We start from the raw sequence: 23,825 nt of genomic DNA, 5'->3' as shown, positions 1-23,825 counted from the left end.
ACATGAAGCTCTCTGCTGTTACTTGGCTCACACATTGTAAGGTGGTTCCATTTGGGTAGTTAAAAAATGCAGTAAGACATTTCAAGCCATTATGACACTATACAAGGAAGCAAAATAGGGGTATTAATCTAGGAACACAGACCTTATTACTCTCAAAAATTAAAATTGCACTATTTTTCAAACAAGAATGTTAGGGATGATCTCTAAAATGTTTGTTGATGCCTTTATTGAAAGTATTGATTAGGGCTGGGGTTGTGGCTCAGTGGTAAAGCACTTGTGAGGTGCTGGGTTTGATCCTCAGTGCCACATAAAAATAAATAAATAAAATAAAGGTATTGTGTCTGTCTACAACTAAAAATATATTTTTTTAAAAAGTCTTGATTGATACTTTAGTATTTTTAGGTTAGAACTAAATTTGATGAACTGAAAAATTGAGAAAGATCTTAAATATTGTGAGACTTGATGATAAAATGTGGGTTTTGAAATTACACTGAAAACATGCTCATTGATATAATGTTTGTTATTTGACTATACTTTGAATGCAGTACCTCTTTGATTTGAGGTGGAGAGGATTGATTTATGTTGGGGTTGATCTACTTCAGTTGTCTTACAAGTTTTCATTTCAGTAACGTAAACACAACTTTTATTTATTTATTTTTGGGGGGGGTGTCAGTGATTGAACCCAGTGGTGCTTAACCAGTAAGCCACATCCCCAGTCCTTTTTTATCTTTCATTTAAAGACAGGGTATTTGCAAAGTTGCTTAGGGCCTTGTGAAGTTACTGAGGCTGGCTTTGAACTTGTGATCCACCTGCCTCAGCCTCCTGAGCCATTGGGATTACAGGCATGCACCACTGCATTGGCCATAGTAAGACACTTTTCTGAGGTAATTTGACAATGTCTGCCACATTCACAAATATACATTCTTTAATCTTCAGTTTCATTTCTTTAATTTTTATAGACATTTGCATAAACAAATAAATCTTAATTTTTTAATTTTTACAAATAAGGGTATTAAAGTCTGAAAACAAAATGTCCAATAGTGGGAGATGGATTAATTAAATCATAATGATCCATATATGCCAATATGGAATGATCACTAAGATACATTTAAATTGAATAAATTAGGGTGCAGCCATTATTTATGAGATGATTTCATTTATGTATGAAAAGAGAAATTTGCATATGCCTAGCATACTATTAAAAGGATGTGGAGGAAGATTGTTCCGGCAAAGTAAGATTGCTAGTTGGAAGATGGGGATGGGAACTTTTCTTTGGAAAAGAAAAGTATGTGGTAAAATATCCTTTTATATTTTACCACATACTATGTCTTAAGTGGCAAGACTGGGATTCCATCCCAGATCACTAATTTCAAAGTCTATGCTTTTTCTGTTTTATCACAACTATTGCTATATTTAATTTATTTTTTATTTGTTCTGATCAGTTATACATGACAGGAGAATGCTCTTCGATTGATTGTACACAAATGGAGCACAATTTTTTACTTCTGGTTGTATATGAACGAAGTAGGGTCATACCATTCGTGCATTCATACATGTATGTAGGGTATAATGGTCAATCTTAACGCAGAAAGCAAGCCAGGTGATACAAAACCAATTATTTTAAAAAATAAAGTGACAAACTGTAGTATCATATCAATTTTCTTCTAGGCAACCATGAGATACAACATTTAACTTAATTAAAATCAGGACATTCACATTGTAAGTAATTGTAGAATATACCAGCCATGAACTGGGATCATCAACCAATCTTATACTGAAAACCAAGTATATTCATTGGTGGTTCTGAATGAAAAAGTCTAACAAGGCCAAATTGGCTTACACTATTTTTAATCTAAAATTTGATGTTAAGATTTAAGTTTCCAGTCTAGTAATGGAGCCTGGCTAAGTCTCAAGGAGGAGCAGAATACAGTTGAAATTATAAATGTAGTCTTCCAGATTTTCTCACCTATTATCTCACAAATTCTCAGAAGTCAGAAATGATGTTCATTTGTTTTTGAAACCAGATGGTCTTGTTGTGGGTAGACAGTATTGTTCAAGGTAGTATCAGATTTTTATATTGTTTCTAACCATCTCTCAGTTCTGTGCTGTGTGCTGCCTTAGTTAAGGCCTTTAGTTCAAATCTGGATCATCAGTTTTAGGATTATCCTGTGACTTTAATGTCGTCCTCCATCTTGATTTTCAAAGCTATTCTTCATGTCACTAAAGCTAAAACCTTTGAAAATTGCTTCCTCATGTCCCAAACAACTCTTTTCAGTCGCTTTTTAATTAGTAAAATATATATTGCAGAAAGAGGATTTACAAACCTGTTTAGGAAATTTGCGTCCTTGTCTTTTACATATAAAATCTTTATTCTAATCACATGGTTTCTTCAGTGTCCCTGGAACATACATGATATTTTCCTGAACTGGTACTTGGAAACTTCTTGGTATATTCCCTTGAAATGCTTTTCTTCCTTCCTCCTTTTTCTCATAACAAGTGCATCCTGAAAAGAAGATCCTATTTATATTTATTCCTTTCCCTAAAGCTTCTTCAGTCTGTAATGATCTTGAAATCCTTTAAAGTATTTTTTTTATCTTTTCTACTTATGGAAATTTACTACATATAGACTTGTGAATTTATATGTGTCTCTAATTAACTCTAATGGTACTATTAACTTTTAGGTATATTTAGTTGATTTTTTTTTTTAAGATATTAGTGTGAAGGGGGCTGTGGTTGTGGCTCAGTGGTAGAGTGCTCGCCTAGTACCCGTGAGGCACTGGGTTCAAACCTCAGCACCACATAAACATGAAATAAAGATTTTAAAAAAGCAAAAGAGGAAGAAGAGGAATCTGTTTAAAAAAAAAAAAAAAAGATATTAGTGAGAAGCTTTTTTGGGCAAGGGATACCAGGGATTGAATTCAGGGGTACTCGGCTGCTGAGCCACATCCCCAGCCCTCTTTTGTATTTTATTTAGAAACAGGATCTCACTGAGTGGTTTAGCGCCTCACTGTTGCTGAGGCTGGCTTTGAACTCAAGATCCTCCTGTCTCAGCCTCCTGAGCTGCTGAGATTACAGGGTATGCCACTGCGCCCAGTGAGTGTGAAGCTTTTATATGTCTTTTTTTTTACATATAGCATAAATGCTTAATGTAGGTAATTTACAAATGATTATTTAATGTGAGTATAGAGAAGAGATCATGTTTTATTTTTCTATGCTTTACCAGTGTTTAACACTAGGCCTGGTATACAAGCTTTGAATAAATGTTGAAGTTTGGTTAAATAATTAATTTTAGATAGTTGTATTTTATAATCTTGTTAGTTTGTAATGTAGTCTGTTTCCCTAACCCTACCAAAGCGAGATTGTGTCAATGATGCACTTTTCTGAGGCCATGCAGAGTATTACCTGGAATATAAGAGATCAAAACCTGGATACTCTTACATATTGTTCAAGAAAACTAATGTTTAAAGCTTAGGTTTTTGGTGTTGTAGAGCTTAAGGTTCACAGTTCTATTCTTCTACTACCTAGTTGCATGACTCTCAGTAGTCTGTGCCTTTACTGTAAAATACTGATGATAATGACTATTCTTATGTACATGGAGTTCTTAAGGCAGTTAAATAAGGTTGTCTGTATAAGCACAGAGTACATAGTCGGGAAAAATGTTAATTATTTCTATTGTTGTTATTGTTAGTTATCATCCTCTTAATCTAATAGCCTTTCATATTACAGAATCATCTGTCATTATAGAAATTTTAACCTACGTGAATAGCTTGTCAATAAAGTTTCAGCTTTTAAATCTCTTCCTAAGTTTAAATATTTTGACTTTGGAATTTAGCTTATAGTAGAATCCTCTTTCTTCAGAGTAAAAAATAGTGGACTGCAAGCTGAAAGATTTGAATTCTCTTCCTAGCTTGATCACTGTATAGGTGATATCAATGTATTATTATTTGTGTGCATGACTTAATTCCGATGGCTTACAGAGTTTATATGTAGCAGCATGGATTAGTAAATATTAGTTGAATAAAAACAGCCTTTAGTTTCCCAAATGAGGGCATTAGACTCTCTAAAAATTTGTTTTAGCTCTCAAATATTTTGAAAATATTTGAATGGCCAATGAAAAATGAACCCCAGCATTGGAAAAGAATTGAGGATTCAAAGATATACATGTGAGTTTTGCAACTCATAGATTATAGAAGTAAAAGGCTCCCCTCTGTCCTGCTTCCCCCAACCCCCAAGGAACAATATCTGGATTCTGGCATATCCAGACATTAACTTTTTAATACATAGGCATTTCAAATAATTTCAAAACTGACCTTGAGATGTAGGAAGCAGAGTACTATTGTGGTTTTACTCTGGCATTCATAAATACACTATTCACCTAAAAGAAAATATTCCCTCTGTATTAAAAGCAATTTTATATTACTTCCAAAGTAGAAAATTTACAGTTAGTCATACTCTTATAGCTTTCATATTTTAGAGTAACTTTATAGGTTTTTTTCTCTTGAATATTAATCTTTGAGTTTCATCCTTAAGTATAATATATAAAAATGCTTATACATAACCTCATATATAAATGCAATTACTTTTCAGGTAAATTTTTATTAGTAGTATCTTTTTTTTCTTTTTCTTTTTTTTTTTTTTGGTACCAGGGATTGAACTCAGGGGTACTAAACCACTGAACCAAATCCCTAGCCCTTTTTTGTATTTAGAGACAGGGTCTCATTGATTTGCTTAATGCATTGCATTTTTGCTTAGGCTGGCTTTGAACTCAAGATCCTCCTGCCTTAGTCTCCTGAGCCACTGTAGTATCTTTTTATTTGTTGAATATATGTATCTTATTGTATATGTTTATGTCTGTGTTATTTATCATGACATGCTTTTTAGGCATGTTTTCAGTAAATAACCTTTGCTGAAATAATCATAATTTAAAGCTAGCCACTCTCTTTTTTCCCCCTAAAATTTAACTGTGGATCGGATACTTTCAGGACTTTTTCAGTTATAAACTGCTTATTGTAAAGAGTAAATGTATGGAGAAAATGTCAACTACAAACAAAAACGTTCAAATAGTATAGTGAGGAGTATGCACTGAAAAACTAAAATTTTACTCCAAGTAGTCAGCTATTATTAATAACCTGAGTGTGTTGAAAAAAACATTTGGGCTAGGGTTGTAGCTCAGTGGTAGAGTTCTTGTCTAGCACATGTAAAGCCCTGGGTTCAATCCTCAATACTGCATAAAAATTTTTAAAAATACAAATATTGGGTCTATCTACAACTAAAAAGATTTTAAAAGAAAAAAAGAAAAACATATACAAGCATACACAATACACTATACGGACTGTATATCTATAATCTTTAAAAAATTATATTTTGATGATGTATCTTTCCTTCACTAACCTGTATGTAGTAGTTAAACAAATGTTTATTGAATTAATCAATACTCTATTAGCAGCTGGTGAGTATTTTTGATATATTTAGTTCTTAAAGTACTGTGTAATTCCTACAAAATACCTTTTCAAGGATTTGGGGCTAATATTTTTAAACTATAATAAAAGTGCATTCCTTCATCAATAGTAAGATATTAAAAGTAAATATAAACAAAGCTGTTTTGTATTTGACTTATGAAATCATACTGCATATCTTATAGTCACACTGTGTATAATGAATTTAGTTCTCAAACTTGATAAACTTATGAACAAGTTTTACCGGTTTTCCAACTATGAAGAAAGTTTCTAATCATTAATTTCTGAGTTATAAAAAGAATTATCAGGAAGTTACACAAGCATCCTAGTATTAAAGAATATGTTTTGTGGTTAAAGTACTTCATATGATAGCTTCTTGCCTTTTCCTTTTTTTTCTTGTATTATTATTATTGTTGTTTTGTGTGTGAGGCAGGGAATAATGTCCCTATGATTTTTTTTGTCATAGATGGACACAATACCTTTATTTTATTTGTTTATTTTTATGTGATGCTGAGGATAAAACCCATTGCTTCACATTTCTAGGCAAGTGCTGTACCAATGAGCCACAATCCTAGATTTCCCAGGTTGATCTTGAATTCCTGGGCTCAAGTTATCCTCCCACCTCCGTCTTCAGGTGGTATTGGGACACTTAAGGCATCTGGTTGTTCCATAAAAGAGTTGTGACTGGATTAAAAAGAAGCATTACCAAAGTTAAAATCACTTTTTTCCATAAATAATATTTTTCTGACAAGGTGGAATAGATTTTAATGAATTTGATTTTTTTGTAACATAATTATTATTTTAAAAGATATAAGAGCTTTTTTATACTTATAGATTATAAACTTGTTGACTTGAAACTAAAAAAATTTTAGAAAATATTTTTTAGTAGTCATAATAATACCAAGTTGAAAATTAAACTGCCTTTACCTTTCCCATAGATCCTACTTATTGCATAGAGTTCTTTAAAACTTAAAAGAGAAATATTAACAGTATAAAGGAAGAATAATGTATCATGACCAAAGAGATTCTAATCTAAACATGTATGTATAATTAAAAATATTTGAAGATAAAAGGAGGAAAAAAAAGACTTAATAAGCTAGTAAGAGATGAGAACATTAAAAAAGTTTATCTGAAATCAGCAGCCACATCATTCTTACAATTTCATCGACATCAGGAATAATACACATACCAGAATGTTGGTTTTTAAAAGTTTATCCTATTGAGTGTACATGTATTCATATATAGGTTGGAAGCAGAATAGCTAGTGAGGAAACAAGACTTGTGACTAAAAGCAGAGTATAATACTCAAGTGGACTTAATGGTAGGGATAGTGATAGCCAGATGAACTCAAATATCAGGAAAATGTTAGATACATGAACCAAGAATGTGACTAGAAAATTCATTCACATATCCATAAAAGGTAATGGCCAGTGTATTTAAAAAAAAATCTTCAAGTTCATTAGGAATCAGAGATGCATTATTAAACAAGATATAATTTTACATTATGTTCAATTAATGGAAGATTTAAAAATAATACCAAGCATTGACAAATACAGTTATATACTACAGGGGGATTCAAATTGCTATGTATACTTATGTTGGAAAGCAGTTTAGTAATATGTATCAATAGTTTTAATAGTATGGGAAAATCACACTGTACAAACTTCATTAAAAAAAAAAGAACAAGATAATTGTGTATATGATTTCATTCTATTCCTACAAAAACATACATATTTAGGGCTGGGGTTGTGGCTCAAAGGAACAGCGCTCACCTAGCGTGCATGAGGCACCGAGTTTGATCCTCAGCATCACATTAAAATAAAATAAAAGTATTATGTGTCTACCTACAACTAAAAAATAAATGTTAAAAAAAATACATGTTTAGACATGGAGAAAAGGTCAAAACTGAATATTTAGAAATTCAGTGGAAAAAATTAATCTAACTCATTCCTAGTTCTAGTGGGATTGGGATGATTTATCATGTATACATATTCTTTGATATTCATAATTATTTATAATATGTGTTTTTTAATTGGAGTGAAAAATATAATTGTGGTATGACATAAAACATTGGAGAACAGTGTTTAAGTTGAATTTTTTTTTTTTTTGATACCAGATATTGAACCCAATGGTGTTTTACTATTTGGCTAAGTCCCTAGCCCTTGTTTTATTTTGAGACAGGTTCTCAGTAAGTTGCTGAGACTGGTCTTTAATTTGAATTCTTCTGCTTCGGCCTCTTGAGTCTCTAGGATTATAGGCATGTGCCACCATGTCTGGCATAAAGTTGGAAATTTAACTCCTATATATATTTTGACCAGGAACTTTGTTTTATAATGTGTCAAATTAATTATTTACCAGGCAAGTGTATTTATAATGGTTTACATTTTCATCTGTTTTAATAAGTCTATAAGTAAAACTCCTCACTAGGTTTATATTGTGAAATTTATTTTTCTTTTAGTTACAACATAGTCTTACTTTGGTTCAATATCAGTTGGGGTGGCACACAAAATTTTATTTAAGACAGTAGAAATAGTAGCTACTCTAACATTAGAACTTTATGAATCCTGTTCTGTTAGCTGATTTCTCCCCTTCATTCATGTAAGTTATTTTTTCTGATATTTATAAGTTAAAAAATATACAGAAAAGTTGAATGAAGTTTATATTTATATATCCATCATCTAGGTTCTACAATTTTTACTCTATTTGCTTTATCTCTTCTCTATACATTTCTCAAAACTTCTCTTCATCTGACAATCATAATTTTTATGTTTTTTTTTCATATTAAGTTGCATGTAGCAGTATATTTTCACCTTAATACTTTAGTGTATATGTCATTAACTGGAAGTCATTATTTTAAAATTTGGTCTTTTTCTTTTCAGGTAAAATTTTAAAATAGTAAAGTATGTAACTCTTAAGTATACCATTTTATGCATTTTGACAAGTGAATGCACCATACTCTCCTACAAAATACTCACCATTACCATCTCCCCTGATAGTCCCTCTTCTCCTTTGTGATTAGTTCTCACCCTTTCCAGCCTTTCACCATAAGAACCTTTATTATGACATTTTTCTGCCATAAATTACTATTGCCTGTTCTAAAAAACATAACATTTATGAAATTATATTGTAGATACTTCTAAGGTTTTTTTATTTAACATACAGCATTTGAGATTTCATTATGTTGTTGCATTTATCAATAGCGCTTTTTATTTATTTTTAATTTGCTGAGTAGTTCAGCCCATTTTACTGGATATAGATTTTTGGTTTATAGGATTTTTTTCCTTACTCTACTCTGAAGATATTCTTTCATTTTTTTAACTTAGTATTTTTGTTGGGTATCTTATAATTCACACATTTAGAGAATACAGTTGACTGTGTGTTAGTATGTTTACAGAATTATGTAATCATTACATTATTTTGAAAGCATATTCATAATCACCAAAACAAATCTCTTCTCATTAGCAGATACCAAATTCATCCCCCAATCCCCAAGCTCAGAAAACCATTAATCTATTCCCTGTCTCTTTAGAATTGCCTGTTGTATACATTTTGTATAGATAGAAATTATACAATATGTATTTCTTTGTGACTGGCATTTTTCACTCAGACTAATGTTTTCAAGTTTCACTCATTATTATAGCATATATCATTATTTCTGTTTATTGTTGAACAACATTATATTGTACAGATGTTTACCACTTATTATTTCTCCATTTATGAATAGGTAGACATTTGGATTTAGTTGTTTCTTTTTTTTTGCCATTATGAATAATGCTCCTCTGTACAGTCATGTGCAAGATGTTGTGTGAACATACATTTTCATTTTTCTTGGATGGAGACAGAATTTCTGTGTCATATGGTCATTTTATGTCTAGCTTTTAGGAACTGCCAAGCTGTTTTTCAAAGTAGCCATGCCATATTGCTTCCTCACCAGCTAGATAGAATTGTTCTAGATTCTTCACTTCCTTGCCAACACTTCTATTGTCTAATCTTTTTTATTGTTCCTGCTTTTTGTAGTACTGGGTATTGAACCTATGGCCTAGCATACTCTTGGTGAGTGATTGCTCTTCGGAGTCACATCCCCAGCCCTTGTCTTACCTTTTAAATGAGATAATTCATATACCACAAATTTACTTTCCTTGGTCTGGGAGTTGCGGTGCTGAGGATAAAATCCAGGGCCAAGTCCTCATGAGTGCAAGGCAAGCGCTTTACCAATGAACTGCATGCCTACTCCTTTTTTAAATGATTTGAGATCAGGATCTCACTGTGTTGTCCAACCTGACACAAGTGATCCTCCTGCCTCAGCCTCCTGAATAGCTGGGATTACAGGTATGTGCCACCACACCCAGCTAAATTCACTTTACAAAATGTATGATTTGGCGCTGAGGTAGAATGTTCGCCTAGCATTCATGAGGCTCTGGGTTCGATCCTCAGCACCACATAAAAGTAAAATAAAGATATTGTGTCCACCTATAACTAAAAATAAATAAATAGATATTGTTTTAAAAAATGTATGATTTGGTAGTTTTTAAGTGTATTTACAAAATTGTGTGACTGTTACCCCTCTCTTCTCTCAAAGCATTTTCATCATCCTAAATCAAATTAGTAGTCATTACCAGTTTTCCTCTACCACTAGCTCCTGATAGCTAGTGACGTACTTTGTGTTTCTGTGAATTTAGTGTTTTGAACGGTTCATCTGAGTGTGGTTTTATATGTTTGACTTCTTCTACTTCACATGTTTTCAAGGTTCACTTGTGTTGTGTGATGTGAAAGTACTTCATTCCTGTTTTACAGCAGTATAATACTCCATTTTGTGATTATACCACATTTATCCATTTATTAGTTGATGGACATTTGGTTTATTTGTATTTTGTGATCATTGTAAATAAAATAAGACTGTTAATAAACACTTGCAAACCAGATTTTGCATGAACCTGTTTCCATTTCTCTTGGAAAAACTTCTTAGCCCATTGAATTATCTTGGTGTCTTTGTCAAAAATCAATTGACCATTCTTAGATTTATTGCATTTAAACTTATGCTAGTATAATGCTGTCTTGAGTACTTTGGCTTTGTATTGAGTTTAAAATAAAAAAGCATGAGTCTTTCATTCTTATACATTTTATGGATTTTTTTTTTTTTTTTTTTGCCTGGGTTGGGGGAAGGAGGCTCTTTTGTTCCCATAGGAATTTTAGAATTGTTCCCCAAATTTGCAAGAAAGCCAGATGGAGTTTTTAGTAGGAATCATTTTGAATTTAAAGATTAATTATGGAATATTATCATCCTGACTCTGATCTTCTGGTCCATGATCTTGGGTGTGTTTCCATTTATTTAGATCATTTTTAATTTCTTTCAATAAGGTATTGGCTTTTTGTAGGGGGGCAGGAGATGGGGAGGGAACCCAGGTGTGATTGACTAATAAGCTACATCTCAGCCCTTTTTTATTTTTTCACTTTGATACAGTTTTTCCAAATTGGCCAAGCTGGCTTCAAACTTCCAATCCTGCTTCAGCCTCTTTAATTGTACAGTTTTACACTTTTTTTGTTAAATTTATTCTTAATATTTTTCTTTTTTGGTGTTATTGGAAATAAAAATAATTTCTAAATTTTACTTCTGAATTGTTCCTTTAGCATATAAACATCTGGAATATTTTTATTTATTGGTTTTTATGTTCTGTAACCCTGAGAAACTCATTTATTAGGTTTGTTTTTTAGTAAAATTGTTAGAATTTTCTCTATACAAAATCATGTCATCAGTGAATAGAAATAGTTTACTTCTTCCTTTCCAATCTGGATGCTTTTGTATACGAAATCAGTAGCTATTCAAATCATTGTTCCTCTATATGAATGTATTTTTTTTCTGTTTGCTTTTAGTATTTCTTCTTCAATTTTGGTTTTGAGCAGTTTGATTATATATATCTAAGTTTCTGCTCTCTTTACATATCCTCTTTGATGTTCTCTGATCTTGAATCTATATCTCTCCCACCTCTTGCATCACATGTTGCTGATTCCAATCCTGCATATATTAGACATTTTTATGTTGTCCCACAGGTCCCTGAGTCTGTGTTAAATTTTTCCAATCTTTTTTTCCTCTACCCTTCAGATTTAATTAATGTATCTTTGAGGTCATTGACACTTTCCTGTCTCCTTTTCATTCTGTTATTAGAACTCTGCAGTAAAATTTAATTTCAGAAATTTTTCAGGTCTAGAATTTCTATTGGTATTTTTTTATATTCTGTATTTTCTAAGATTTCCACTCCTTCCACTCATTGTTTACATATGTTCCCTTACTTAGATTTATATGTATAGCTAGGTTTAAATTTTTTTTGTCTACTGATTTCAGCATCTGGTTTATCTTGGGGTTGGTCCTGGTTGATGGTGTTTTTCTCTTGACACTAGATCACATTTTATCAGTTCTTGCATGTTGAGTATTTTGGACAGTATGATGGACAATGTGTCTGGTAGGTTGTGAAGTCTAGATTCTATTTTTTCAGAATATTGTTTGTTTTTTAGTAGGCAATTATCTTGTTTAGAATAACTCTGCAAAATCTTTCTCTCTGATGGAAACTCAAATTTCTGTTCTGCTTTTTTCTGTAGCTAGGCTGCTTTGCAGTGTATGTACATTATTCAGGCATTGGCCAGAGATTTGGGGAGGGAAACTTGGTTATTTTGAAGTAGTTCAATTGGTTTGAACTTTTTACCTTTTTTTGTTTCCATGGTTTTATTAACTGGAAATATTTGTTGGTATTTGAATTCCAATCCCTTATTTTGACAATTAAATAAGATACTGGTTATCTAATGCTTTTGTTTATCTCTTTATTACAGACCGAGCTGGAAGCATCAGTACTCTGGATTCTTTAGACTTTGCAAGATATTCAGATGATGGTAACAGGGAAACAGATGAGAGAGTGGCAGGTAAGATTGTGAAGACAGACTGAATTCTTGACTTTGCAGAAATAATGAAATGGCTTGAAGAATTATCTTTCTTCTACATTATGGTATGTTAATATAATATGCATAGTTATTATATAAAATTGTGCCAATAATTTATTGTTATTAAATTCTAATTTATTGTAAGTTTGGGGTACCCCAACCAGGGTGCTAAGAGTTTCTGGATATACATACCTGAATTTGGCCTGTAGCCAGCAACTTACAACCAACTAATATTAAAACCGGTGTTAAACAGACTTAACTCAGCCACTGGGTAATACAAAGTTAGATGAACCTTTGCCTCATTACTTTGATTCTCCAAACCAAGGTTCATATTCAGGTATGTGTATCACTGTAATTCTATTGATTGTTCAAAACTGATTCCAGTCTCATTGGTGAGTAAAATTTTATCTTGAATTCCCTGGGTGTTCCTGAGCCATAATAACATATCTCTAGAAACTTTTGACTTTCCCCTGATTCAGAAAATAGAGGTTAATGATTGGTTCGCAAGGTCCTCCAGGACCCCACCTATATCAGTAACAAGGATAGCATCTTTCTTATCTGTTTCTCAGTCTACTTACCTTCCATAGCTCACTCCTCTCCCTAGAGCCCTGCCCTCTAAGTATCACCACTATATTAGCAAGTACTTCAGAGGACCAGATGTGCCCAGTGGAATCTGCTGAGGGTCCACCATGAATTTGCCTAGCTCCTTAAGTATAAATATGTGGTACTTTCTGGTGCCTCTAGGCTGAGGCTCCCTGCCCTTGAAGGCATTCTAGATTGTGTTGCAGGCATTGTAGTTTGTATAAGACTTTGTCACTGCGAAACATGAGAAAAGCAGGCAGGTACCGCTTGGGTATTTTGAGCTCCACTGGAATGTAGGTACTCCTGAAATAGGAGGGATGCCATATGGATAGATAGAACCTGTGAAGGAAATATGAGGTCAGAAAATAACCATAATTTGGATTCCTCTCTTGCCCAGCTCTTGCATTTTTATTTGATTTACTGGAATAAGTTTGATAAAACCTACCAAAGATGATATTACCTGAAATTGTCACTATGAATGAAAATGAGTACTAAAGAAGGCGCAAGCACCATTCTGGATACGCTAAATGTTGATTAACTCAGTGAATAATAAAATTATCTTCATCGTCTCCTCCCCAGAAAACTGAGGCACTCAAAGGATTATATAAGAAGAAAGCTAGGATTCAAATTCAGGTAGTCTAGCAACACAAGCCCACAATTAACTATACCACAGTCTATCTCCTTTCATAAAAGATTAGGTTTGACCTAATTAAAAATAACATTTCAATATATAATTTTTCATTCCTTGCCCAAGAATAGATATTGAACATTCTAATAACTCAGACATTGATATAAGTTAGGGAAAAAAAGATTTGTTTTTCAACAAAAGCTGAGACAAGATTTAATAGTCTAAACAATAGTATTATCAATTAATGGGGAAATCCCTAGAAGAGTTTAATGTGACTTCCCTATATCAAATTACAGTTTAGTGATAAGCATCACCTATTGGTTGTCATAACCAAACAGCAAACTGAATAAGTCAGTAATATCTAAAAATTAGCAAATCAACTGGAAATTACTAAAATAATTTTGGGATTATTTTATCCTATTGTATCATTTGTAAAGTAGCATTGTTACATGTAATTACATATTAGGTATTAGCTGTAGGTTATATATTAAATATGTGAAATTTTAGTTGATTTAGACTAAATATATCCCAATTGTTTTACTGTATATATTGTTAAATATTAGAAAAAAACTCCTACCCAGAAGTTGGCCACATAATTATGTTCTTTTCCTCAACTTACATTTGAAAACTTACCTTTTTGATTGAGACAAATTAAAGGGTTTCATCATTATTCTCACTACGTAGGTATTTAATACCTCTTATTAAAGGAAAAAAAGCATTATAGATGAAAAAGCAAAATGTTTAGATTAAATTTATAATCACAAATTCCTTGGGATAATCTATTCACAGCAATGTAGGTAGAAAAGAAAATTAAAGTTTCTCTAACCAAATTTCACGGTGTATGTACATTTTCATTCCGTGCCTAACTTTTTATCAGAACTCTGAGTAAGAAGGTTAAAAAATCTCATTCAGCCAAGTGTGGTAGCACACACCTGTAATCGCTTATCAAATTGTAATTTGGTATAAAATCCAGTAAATATAGTTCTGATGGTTAACAAATATATTTCATTATTGTGATAACCTAATATATATTAAACTGCACATATTTTGATATGATACAACACTAATTTTGTACTAGGTTGCAAGAACTACATTAAATGTTAAGAATGCACCCTTGACCTTTGAGGGTCTTTGTGTACTTGAAATAAACTGATACATGACACTTTCTGATTTATAAATGTTGCCAAATATAACTGTTTGGATATGTATTATTAAAGATAGAGATGACGATTGTTTGGTAGCCACTCAGTTTTTTTCCCTTTTTTTAAATTTGTGCATCTCAGTTTTGCAGAATGATGGGTATCATTATGGCATATTCCCACATAGATGAAAACTCTGATCAGTTTCATTCTCTAGTAACGACCAACCCTCTCTTTGTCCTTTCCCCCATGCCCACTCATCCAAATGCTAGACAGTGAACAAAGAAGTAGTAGATCTGGATGCCCTAGAGACTTATATAACCAACAGTGAAATGTATTAAATATGTGATAGTTTAGACCTTACATTTTTTTTTCTTGGTGCACTGTTATCATTTATTTAAATAGTTATCCTAAATCATCATTATAGACCTTACATTTGTATCTAAAAAATATATATCTAAGTTTGGAGAGATAAAGTAACTTTTAATTATTACATTGTGCTTGTTTTAAAATAAATGCTTTCATCTTCAGTAGAAAAAGGAGAAAGAACATATATTATCCTAAGAGAATAGCTTTCAATCTTTTAATGGTCTTCTACTATAGCCTCTTATTGAATAAAATGTATTAATATGTGGGTGAGACTTCACAACAATTTCAATTAATCACAGTTACCACTTTCCAAAAGATTTTGAGTCTGCTAACCATTGGTAATAATTTAAAAATTATGAAAAGACAATAATTCAGAAAAGATACTTGTCTTGTCATCTGTCATTGGATCAAAGGCTTACCTCACTAAGAATAAAGAAAGTTTTATTACATTTCTGTGCCAGTCTTATGTAAAAGGAGGTTATAGATAATACAGATAATGAGCCATGGTCCTCCCAGGCAAATATAAGGTCTTTTCCAATCTTTAAATTACCTGTCAATATTTATGAAATAGGGGCTGGGGTTGTGGCTCAGTGGTAGAGCGCTCGCCTCGCACGTGCAGGACCCTGGCTTCGATTCTCAGCACTACATAAAGATAAATAAGTGAAATAAAGGTATTGTGTCCAACTACAACTAAAAAATCATATTTAAAAAATATATTTATGAAATAGATACTACGTTTGTTTTTAGCATCATTTTTATTACCATTCCCCTAAATTCAGTGATTGGGTTAATACTCTAATAACCCAATCATTTCTCCTTTAAATCTTCTTGCATTGTCTCACACATGAGCTCTTGGGGGACACCTATTATCAAAACCATAACAAATATGGAAGTATACATTTTCACATAAAAGTGATTTAAGTAGTGAAGAAATCAAACCAAAATGAGCTTAATTTAATTGATTTTTAAGTAAAAGCCTTAAGTCTTCTTAGAAGTATCAAAAGAGATCCACGTTCTAAGTGTCAGGATTGCCATTATTTAAATTTTTTTTTTTTTTGTAATTTGAGCATCTGCTATGTTCATCATAATGTTAGACCCTCAGAATGGAAGTACAAAAGAGATTAAATTTCTACTCTAGAGAAATGTGTTCTGAAATATGTCTGTGTCTGTAATAAAAATGTATTCAGTGCTTTGGAAACAGCAACAAGGATCTGATTGCTTTTAGAACCACCAGTATTCCTGTTTGAGTTCATAAGATTTCATTTAGTATTGGCAAGGACGTGGGGGAAATGTACATTTGTACATATCTGGTGGGACTGCATATTGGTGCAATCACTCTGGAAAGTAGTATGGAGATTCCTCAGAAAACTTAGAATGGAACCACCATTTGACTCAGCTATCCCACTCCTCAGTATATATCCTAAGGACTTAAAATGAGCATACTATAGTGATGTTGCCACTTCAATGTGCATAGCAGCTCAATTCCCAATAACTAAGCTATGGAAACAACCTAGGTACCCTTCAATAGATGGATGGATGAAGAAAATGTGGTACATATACACAATGGAATATTACTCAGCCATACAGAAGAATGAAATTAAGGCATTTGCCAGTAAATGGACAGAACTGGAGACTATCATGCTAAGTGAAATAAGCCAATCCCCCAAAAACCAAAGGCCAAATGCTCTCTCTATTATGTGGGTGCTGATTCACAATGGGATGTGGGGAGTGGAGATTCACTAGATTGGACAGGGGAATGGGAAAGACAGTAGAATGAATTACATATAACTTTACAATGTTAAAAAATGAATGCACGACCAGTGTAATTTCACATCATGTACAACCACAAGAATGGGAAGTTATACTCCATGTATGTATGTCAGAATATATCCTACTGTCATGTATAACTAAAAAGAACAAATTAAAAATATATATATTTCACTTAGCATCAGAGTCCTTGACTTTGTTCTCATATCTCTACCTGTTACTAGATAACCTCTCTAGTTTGTTGTACCTCAACTCTTGTAGGATCTAGAGAAATAAAAACTATCCTTTCTAGCCAGGTATGATGGTGCACACCTGTAATACCAGCTACTCGGTTGGCTGAAATATGAGAATTGCAAGTTTAAAGTCAACCTGGGCCATTTAAAAAGATCTTCTCAAAATAAAAATAATATAAAGGAGTGGGCAAGTAGTTCAGTGGTAGAACACGCCCAGGTTCAATCCCCAATATCACCAAAAAAATAAATAAACTATGTTTTCTAATTTATATGATTTATCACATAATAGCATCAAACATTGGAATGTTCACTCACAAATATTTGTGGAATAAGTTTATTTTCTAGGTATTATACTGTCTTAGGACCTGCTGTCAACACAAACATATGTGGCCTTTATTATGTTTACGAGTTCTACCAGGCATTCTAAAATGGCATTCAGATTTTTGCCTATAGAATATTCTGCCCCTTTCTCCTGCTAGGATCAAATTCATAGAGTAGGCATCAGTAGCGCTCTCATTCTTTTGGAAGTAGCTTGGCAGCATTCATATCCAGCTTTCTCAGGATTAGGAGGGAAAAAGCCCCGTTGCACATATATCATTTCCTTCCTATCAGTAATATGATTTGATTTTCTTATTTTAAAGTATTATATAAATCTCATTATTTTATTATCATTTAAAATAGAATAGGTGTTTCAACAAGGCTGAAAAGAAGATAGGTAGCATTTTCAAAATGGACTTATCTTCATATGTTACCATGAAATTAATAAGATAGACTCAAAAAAATACATCATTGTTGTAGGTGGTTATATTTAATCTAAAAATTATGTAGTCATAAATTTTTGTGGATTTGGGATTCTATTATCTTTGACGTTTCCTAAAATGTATTTCATGATGATGTAAGTTTCATAGAGGAAGAACAAAAACAGAAGAAAAAAATCAGAGAATTTCATATATATGTTTAGAAATTCATAGTTTTTTTGCAGAAATTTTCAGAACTTTTAATATGACTATAGGTTATTATAGTAATTTATATGACAAGTCATAAAGATCTTAACTATATAACAGTTATGGGAACAGATTAATGTATATTTAGAGAGTGATTAAAGGGTTAAAAATCAATATGGTATGGACACTTAATTGATAGGATAAGAGTAAGAGTGAGGGATAAGTATAAGTAACCTCTAGGCTTCCCGTTTTGCCAGCTAGGTAGATAGTGGTGCCATTAAGGGAGTCAGACAGCAGGAGGAAAATCAGATTCGAAAAGAAGATAATGAAATTCATTTAATTAGGATCAAATTCAAAACTTAGAAGACTCTCAGGCAGCCATGTCCAGAAGATAAGTAGGTAAGATTATATCGTAGGAAGAGAATTTAAGGATTTCTGAGTCATCAAAGGAATTGTGATAGTTAAAACCACAGTATCATCTCAGTGACTAGGTAGAATATGAAGAGAAAGGGGCTAAGGATGACACACTGAGAAACACCAACTTTGAAATGAGTGACAGAGGAACAGAAATGTAAACAGGAAGAACAACAACAGGAAGCAGTTTTTTCTTTAAAGGTTACAGGATAAAGGATGCCTTTTGCCCACTAAGATACCTATAGAAAAGGGGATGTTTACAAATTATGGAGATTACACCATGCTTTAATTCATTTACTTATCATTCTCTAAGTCATATCTAATGGTATGTTTGTTAAATCCACAGTGGGCATGAGAATTTTCTAAACTTAGTAGAGGGTAGAGATTGTACTGTGTTAATATTTTTGTATTATTTTAAAAATAGAGGCTGCACACATTTGCACACGTCTGTGATCCCAGTGGCTCAGGAAGCTGAGGCAGGAGGATCGTGAGTTCAAAGCCAGCCTTAGCAAGTTAGCAAAGCCTAAGCAACTCATTGAGACCCTCTCTCTAAATAAAATATGAAAAAGGGCTGGAGATGTAGCTCAGTGGTTAAGTTTCCCTGGATTTAACCCCAGGACCTATTCCCCACCGCCAAAACAAAAACAAAAACAAAAAAAACCAAAGAAATGGATTTTTATTCTAGCATATTAAGAAAATTGGAGAGAATTTTTCTTTTCATGGGACTATTGTTAGTATACTTAAATAAGTGTTAAAGATTCAGAAGTATTATTTTCAATCACCTTATATTAAGAAAAAGAAATCCAGATAATCCAACTTGGAAGAAAACAATTGTACATTTACTATGAGATGGCAAAGTCCTGATGTTAATATATTAATTTGAACTGTTCTTCAGTGGTGAACTGGAATGAGAATGAAAAAATACTTAGACCAGTGTTACAGAAAAGGTCTTCCAAGATAATATTTTGAGTTTCATGCCAAAAAGAATTAAGTTTAGTGAGTATTTCAAGATAATATTAGTGATAAATTGATTGGGGCCACAAAGGATTATTATTTCTGTTTTGATCTTTAGCACTTCACCTTTGATGTTTTCACATAGTTGTATATCTCCTAAGTCATGAAAGAGCGACCTTTAAGTACTCAAGTACCTCTAATATCCTTGTAATATCCAGCACAGGCTGAGAAATATTTCAACTATAATTTGGAGTTGCTTTCCAGACTTAATCATTAATTATTTTGACAAATTATAGTATGAATTATTAATATATACCTGAATATTTGCAGTTATTTTGAGCTGAAATCCAATGATTTAATAAAGAAGAGACATACTCATATAAGTATAACATTGCCATAAAGAGCCTTTCTTGAGAAATTCTCATATAACTTCAATTTCCTGATTATATCCCTTATATAGATGTGCTATAGCCTCAAAGATATGTATTTGTGTTTTAAAATCAATATTGTATACTAAGAAACATGCAGCAGAGTGAATTCATATTGATAGTCACTGTCTTTTCAAAGTATTGGTAATTTCTGATGACATTTGGCAATCATATATATATATCAAGAGGTGCTAAAAATATAAATTCTTGCCGTCTGACATGGGTTTTTCTGGCTTTCTGTGCCTTTATCATTCAGTGTTTTGCTCTTGGTCACCTAAACTTTCACCAATCCAATTTTGAGTTTTTCCTAGTTTGTGTTTTAACCAGCCACCCTCCCTTCCCCTTTTTTTTTTTCCCCACATTTCTATCATTCTGGTGTAGGGCATTTCTGATCTGCAATTGTTCTGTATTATGTCTTAGTAAATTTTAAGTGATATTGAAAGCATAATGTATATACTTTTAAGGTACAAGCTAGATATTTTTAAATCAAAATCGATTACTTAGAATTTTGAAATTTAAAAACAGGTAAACCAATATTCTACATAAAACCATTCTGTAATGTGTATAGTCTCACTGTAACACATGTGCTTAGAGTTTGCAAAATTTGATTTAGAGAAAATGTTTTCACTTTGTTGCACAGAAATCTTTGCAGATCAGCATTGCTGACTACCGGAAAACATATAGTAACATACAGTGTCATCTGATTTTTAGTTTTGCTTCCATGTTGCTGCAGTTAAATTCTGTGCATCAAAATAATTGGCCATTATGTACTAGATGTGATTGAACAACATTTTAAGTTTTTATTAAACATATGCAAACTGAGTGAATCCTAATTTTTCCATATATTTTTATACCTTTATTTTCTCTGATATTTTCTGATGTGACATCTTTTTTCTATGGTCAATCGGAAAAAAATGCATCTTTAAGATAAAACCTTAAATTTCCTAATTTATATGCAGGGCTATTAACCACTATGGTTTTAACACGCATTTGTATCAAAGATCGATTAAATTTCTCAGAGCTTTACTTAACAGAAATGTCCTTTTTTCCAGTCTGTTTGCTTTTTCAACACAGTATTCATCAATTTTAAGAAAATTTTTCATTTAAGACAATTTAATTTTATGATGAAGCATTTTAAAGAGTTTATTAAAAAGCTTCCTATATTCATATTTATTGTAGGAGAAATCTTTGAGTTTCATTAATCTTTCATAACATGAACAGATTTGTTTACTATTAAATTTCAAAAATTCTGTTTACTTGATACTAAGTAATAGTATATACAATCATTTTAAAAATGATTGAAGTGTACATAGTCATTTGTTTTAGAATTATTTTCAATAGATATTAAAAGAAAAACCATTTATTTTTTGGCTTTAAATGAAAACTAAAATAGCTTGTTTTTAGAAAACATGCTTGTTTGTAGAAAAATTCATAGGCATTCCAACGTTTATTAAATATTTAAGCTATAGTCTTTCAACATCTTAATAAAGGGATCTCTATTCAGTAATGTTTCTATATATTGATTTATAGCATTGTTCTAGACAATGTGTTTAAAAATAACTTTAAAAAAAATTTTAAATGGATATTTGCTTGAATTTATCTATTTTTTACCTTGGATATTTACTTGAACTAATCTATTTTTTACCTTTTCTCCTAAAATTGCATCACCCAAAAAACATGTCATTACATTTTCTCTCCTAGACTGAGTGAAACAGAAGTAACCAGATTGCTGATATTTTTATTTAACTAAATGAAAGTATGCCATAGATTTTTATTTTTAAATAGAGCTATTCCTTGTCAGACAGCTAGAACATTTGATTTGATAATAGCCCCCTGAATTCTACAAAAACTATGGAAAACATTCACCAGTTTGCTTGCAAATCAACTCTGCTGCATGCGTTCACAAGTTTCATAAAGATTGCATGCTTTCTGTTTTCAATACAAATTGTATTTTTTTTCATACCCATCTTTGCTTTTTATTTTTTTTATTTTTGTTTCCCTTTTCTTGGTTGGATGCCTGTGTGTGTTTATTCCAAATCCCTGTCCAGTCCTGGAGTTTGAACTACGGAAAGCCAAGGAGACCATTCAGGCCCTCCGAGCCAACCTGACAAAGGCTGCAGGTGGTGTACATAAAATTTTTTTGAGACTTTTTCTACTTTGACAATGTAGAAGTAGCTGGGATATTTTAAAATATAAAATAGTAAAACATTATTTATATTTTTTTCCACCAGAACATGAAGTTCCTTTACAGGAACGAAAAAATTACAAATCGAGTCCTGAAATTCAGGTGGGTGAATGACAGATCTAAATGTATTTTCCACATAAAATGGTGGTACAAGTATTGAGGAGCTAAACTTGCAGTTTACATCTGTCTTTTATTTTGTTTCCAGGAGCCAATCAAACCTCTTGAAAAGAGAGCTCTAAACTTCTTAGTCAATGAATTTTTATTGAAGAATAACTATAAGCTTACATCAATAACTTTTTCAGATGAAAATGATGATCAGGTAAAGTCACTTTATTTTAAAGTAATTTGTTTCCTTTTTTTACTTAGTTTACTTTCTCTTTTATCTGTTTTTTGTTTGTTTGTTTGTTTTAAGTTACTATACCTGTAGTAAATTCTAGTACCATTCTACTGGTTAGCAAAAACCACAATCCCTAACCTTCTCAGTTTTGTATTCCATTGGTTTACAGAGTATTTTGTTTTCCTGTGGCTTCTACATAAAGACTTTTTGTTCTTTCCAGATAGCTTTTTATAACTTCCCAGTAATTTATAATCCATCCATAGTTGCCTGTATTCATAAAGTGTGCTGTTTGTTTTTAATTTAAAATGTTTACTCAGTAATATAGATTAATTTACACTTAGAAATTCAGTTTAGGATTGGGATTGTAGCTCAGTGGTAGAGCGCCTGCCTAGCATGTGTGAGTCACTGAGTTCAAGCCTTAGTACCACATAAAAATTAATTAATTAAAGGTTTCCTGTTCATCTACAACTAAAAATATTTTTATTGAAAATAAATTCATCATAGATAACAAATTAGACTAAAAAGTAATAAAAAAGAAATTCAGTTTAACTGTAAAAATTTCAGTAGCGTTATGACAATTAAATGTTAGGTGACACAATAATTAAGATGGTGTTTCAAATGAAAGTGAAAATAGTAGCTGTACTTTTGAATAGGGACCAATTTTAGAAGTTCATTCTTATTTTCCTGATAAAATCTTCTAAGTAAAGAAATGATGGCTAAATTTAGTGTTGTCTTTTAGCTCTGGAAATCTTGGCTACTTAGTATTAATGGATCTGTTTGAATTATATACCTTAAAAAGCTGAATTCCAGAGAGTTCATTAGGTAGAAATAAGGAGCCCATCATTTCTTGTTGTTTTTTTTTTTTTTAATGCTATTTTATTTATTTTTTTGTTGTGCATGGAGATTGAACCCCGGACCTGTACATGCTGGGCAAAGACCATACCTCTAAGCAATACTTTCATCCCCAGGAGATCATCATTTTAAATTACATTTATTTCATTGGTTCATAAAATCTTACATGGATCTTTTTGCATCTCTTTAAGGGAGATAGCATTTCAATAGCCTCTTAGTTATTGCAAAGGCTAGACTTAAATATACTACAGTAAAGCATTGCTTAATAGAATAGATGTTTTCTGAGAACCACATCATTAGGCAATTTCATCATTGTACAGACGTTATAGAATAAACTTAAATAAACTAAAATGGTTATAACATTGTTAAGTGATATAACCTTATGGGACCACCATCTTACATGAAAGCTGTAAATATCTAGTTGTTTTTAAATGGTAGCTTTACTGAACATATACTAAGTAAAAGACATTGAACTGGTATTTTGCTAACATAAATGCTTACTTTACTATGGTTATAGCTTAAGTGAATTGTGTTTATAAATGATGACTAACCAAAGAACAAGAAAAATTTTGACTGTGGGAAAGACTAAGAGGCTAAAACAAATGCA

General features: G+C 32.0%; 1 protein-coding gene across 5 annotated transcripts in view; it reads left to right on the top strand.

Moving 5' to 3' along the window:
- The window catches only part of Relch (RAB11 binding and LisH domain, coiled-coil and HEAT repeat containing), a 105,683-nt gene that overhangs the window by 3,419 nt on the left and 78,439 nt on the right, over positions 1-23,825 (top strand). For all 5 annotated transcript variants that reach the window (XM_077792173.1, XM_026404641.2, XM_026404644.2 and 2 more), the window contains exons 2-5: positions 12,279-12,368; positions 21,893-21,964; positions 22,076-22,131; positions 22,235-22,348. In XM_077792173.1, the coding sequence (XP_077648299.1) occupies positions 12,279-12,368; positions 21,893-21,964; positions 22,076-22,131; positions 22,235-22,348 (332 nt within the window). The remainder of the gene's footprint in view (positions 1-12,278; positions 12,369-21,892; positions 21,965-22,075; positions 22,132-22,234; positions 22,349-23,825) is intronic.

This window comes from Urocitellus parryii, chromosome 13 (assembly GCF_045843805.1).
Source record: "Urocitellus parryii isolate mUroPar1 chromosome 13, mUroPar1.hap1, whole genome shotgun sequence".
Taxonomy (NCBI): Eukaryota; Metazoa; Chordata; class Mammalia; order Rodentia; family Sciuridae; genus Urocitellus; species Urocitellus parryii.
Note: the sequence above shows the minus strand (reverse complement) of the source record. Positions and strands in the feature narration are given on the sequence as shown.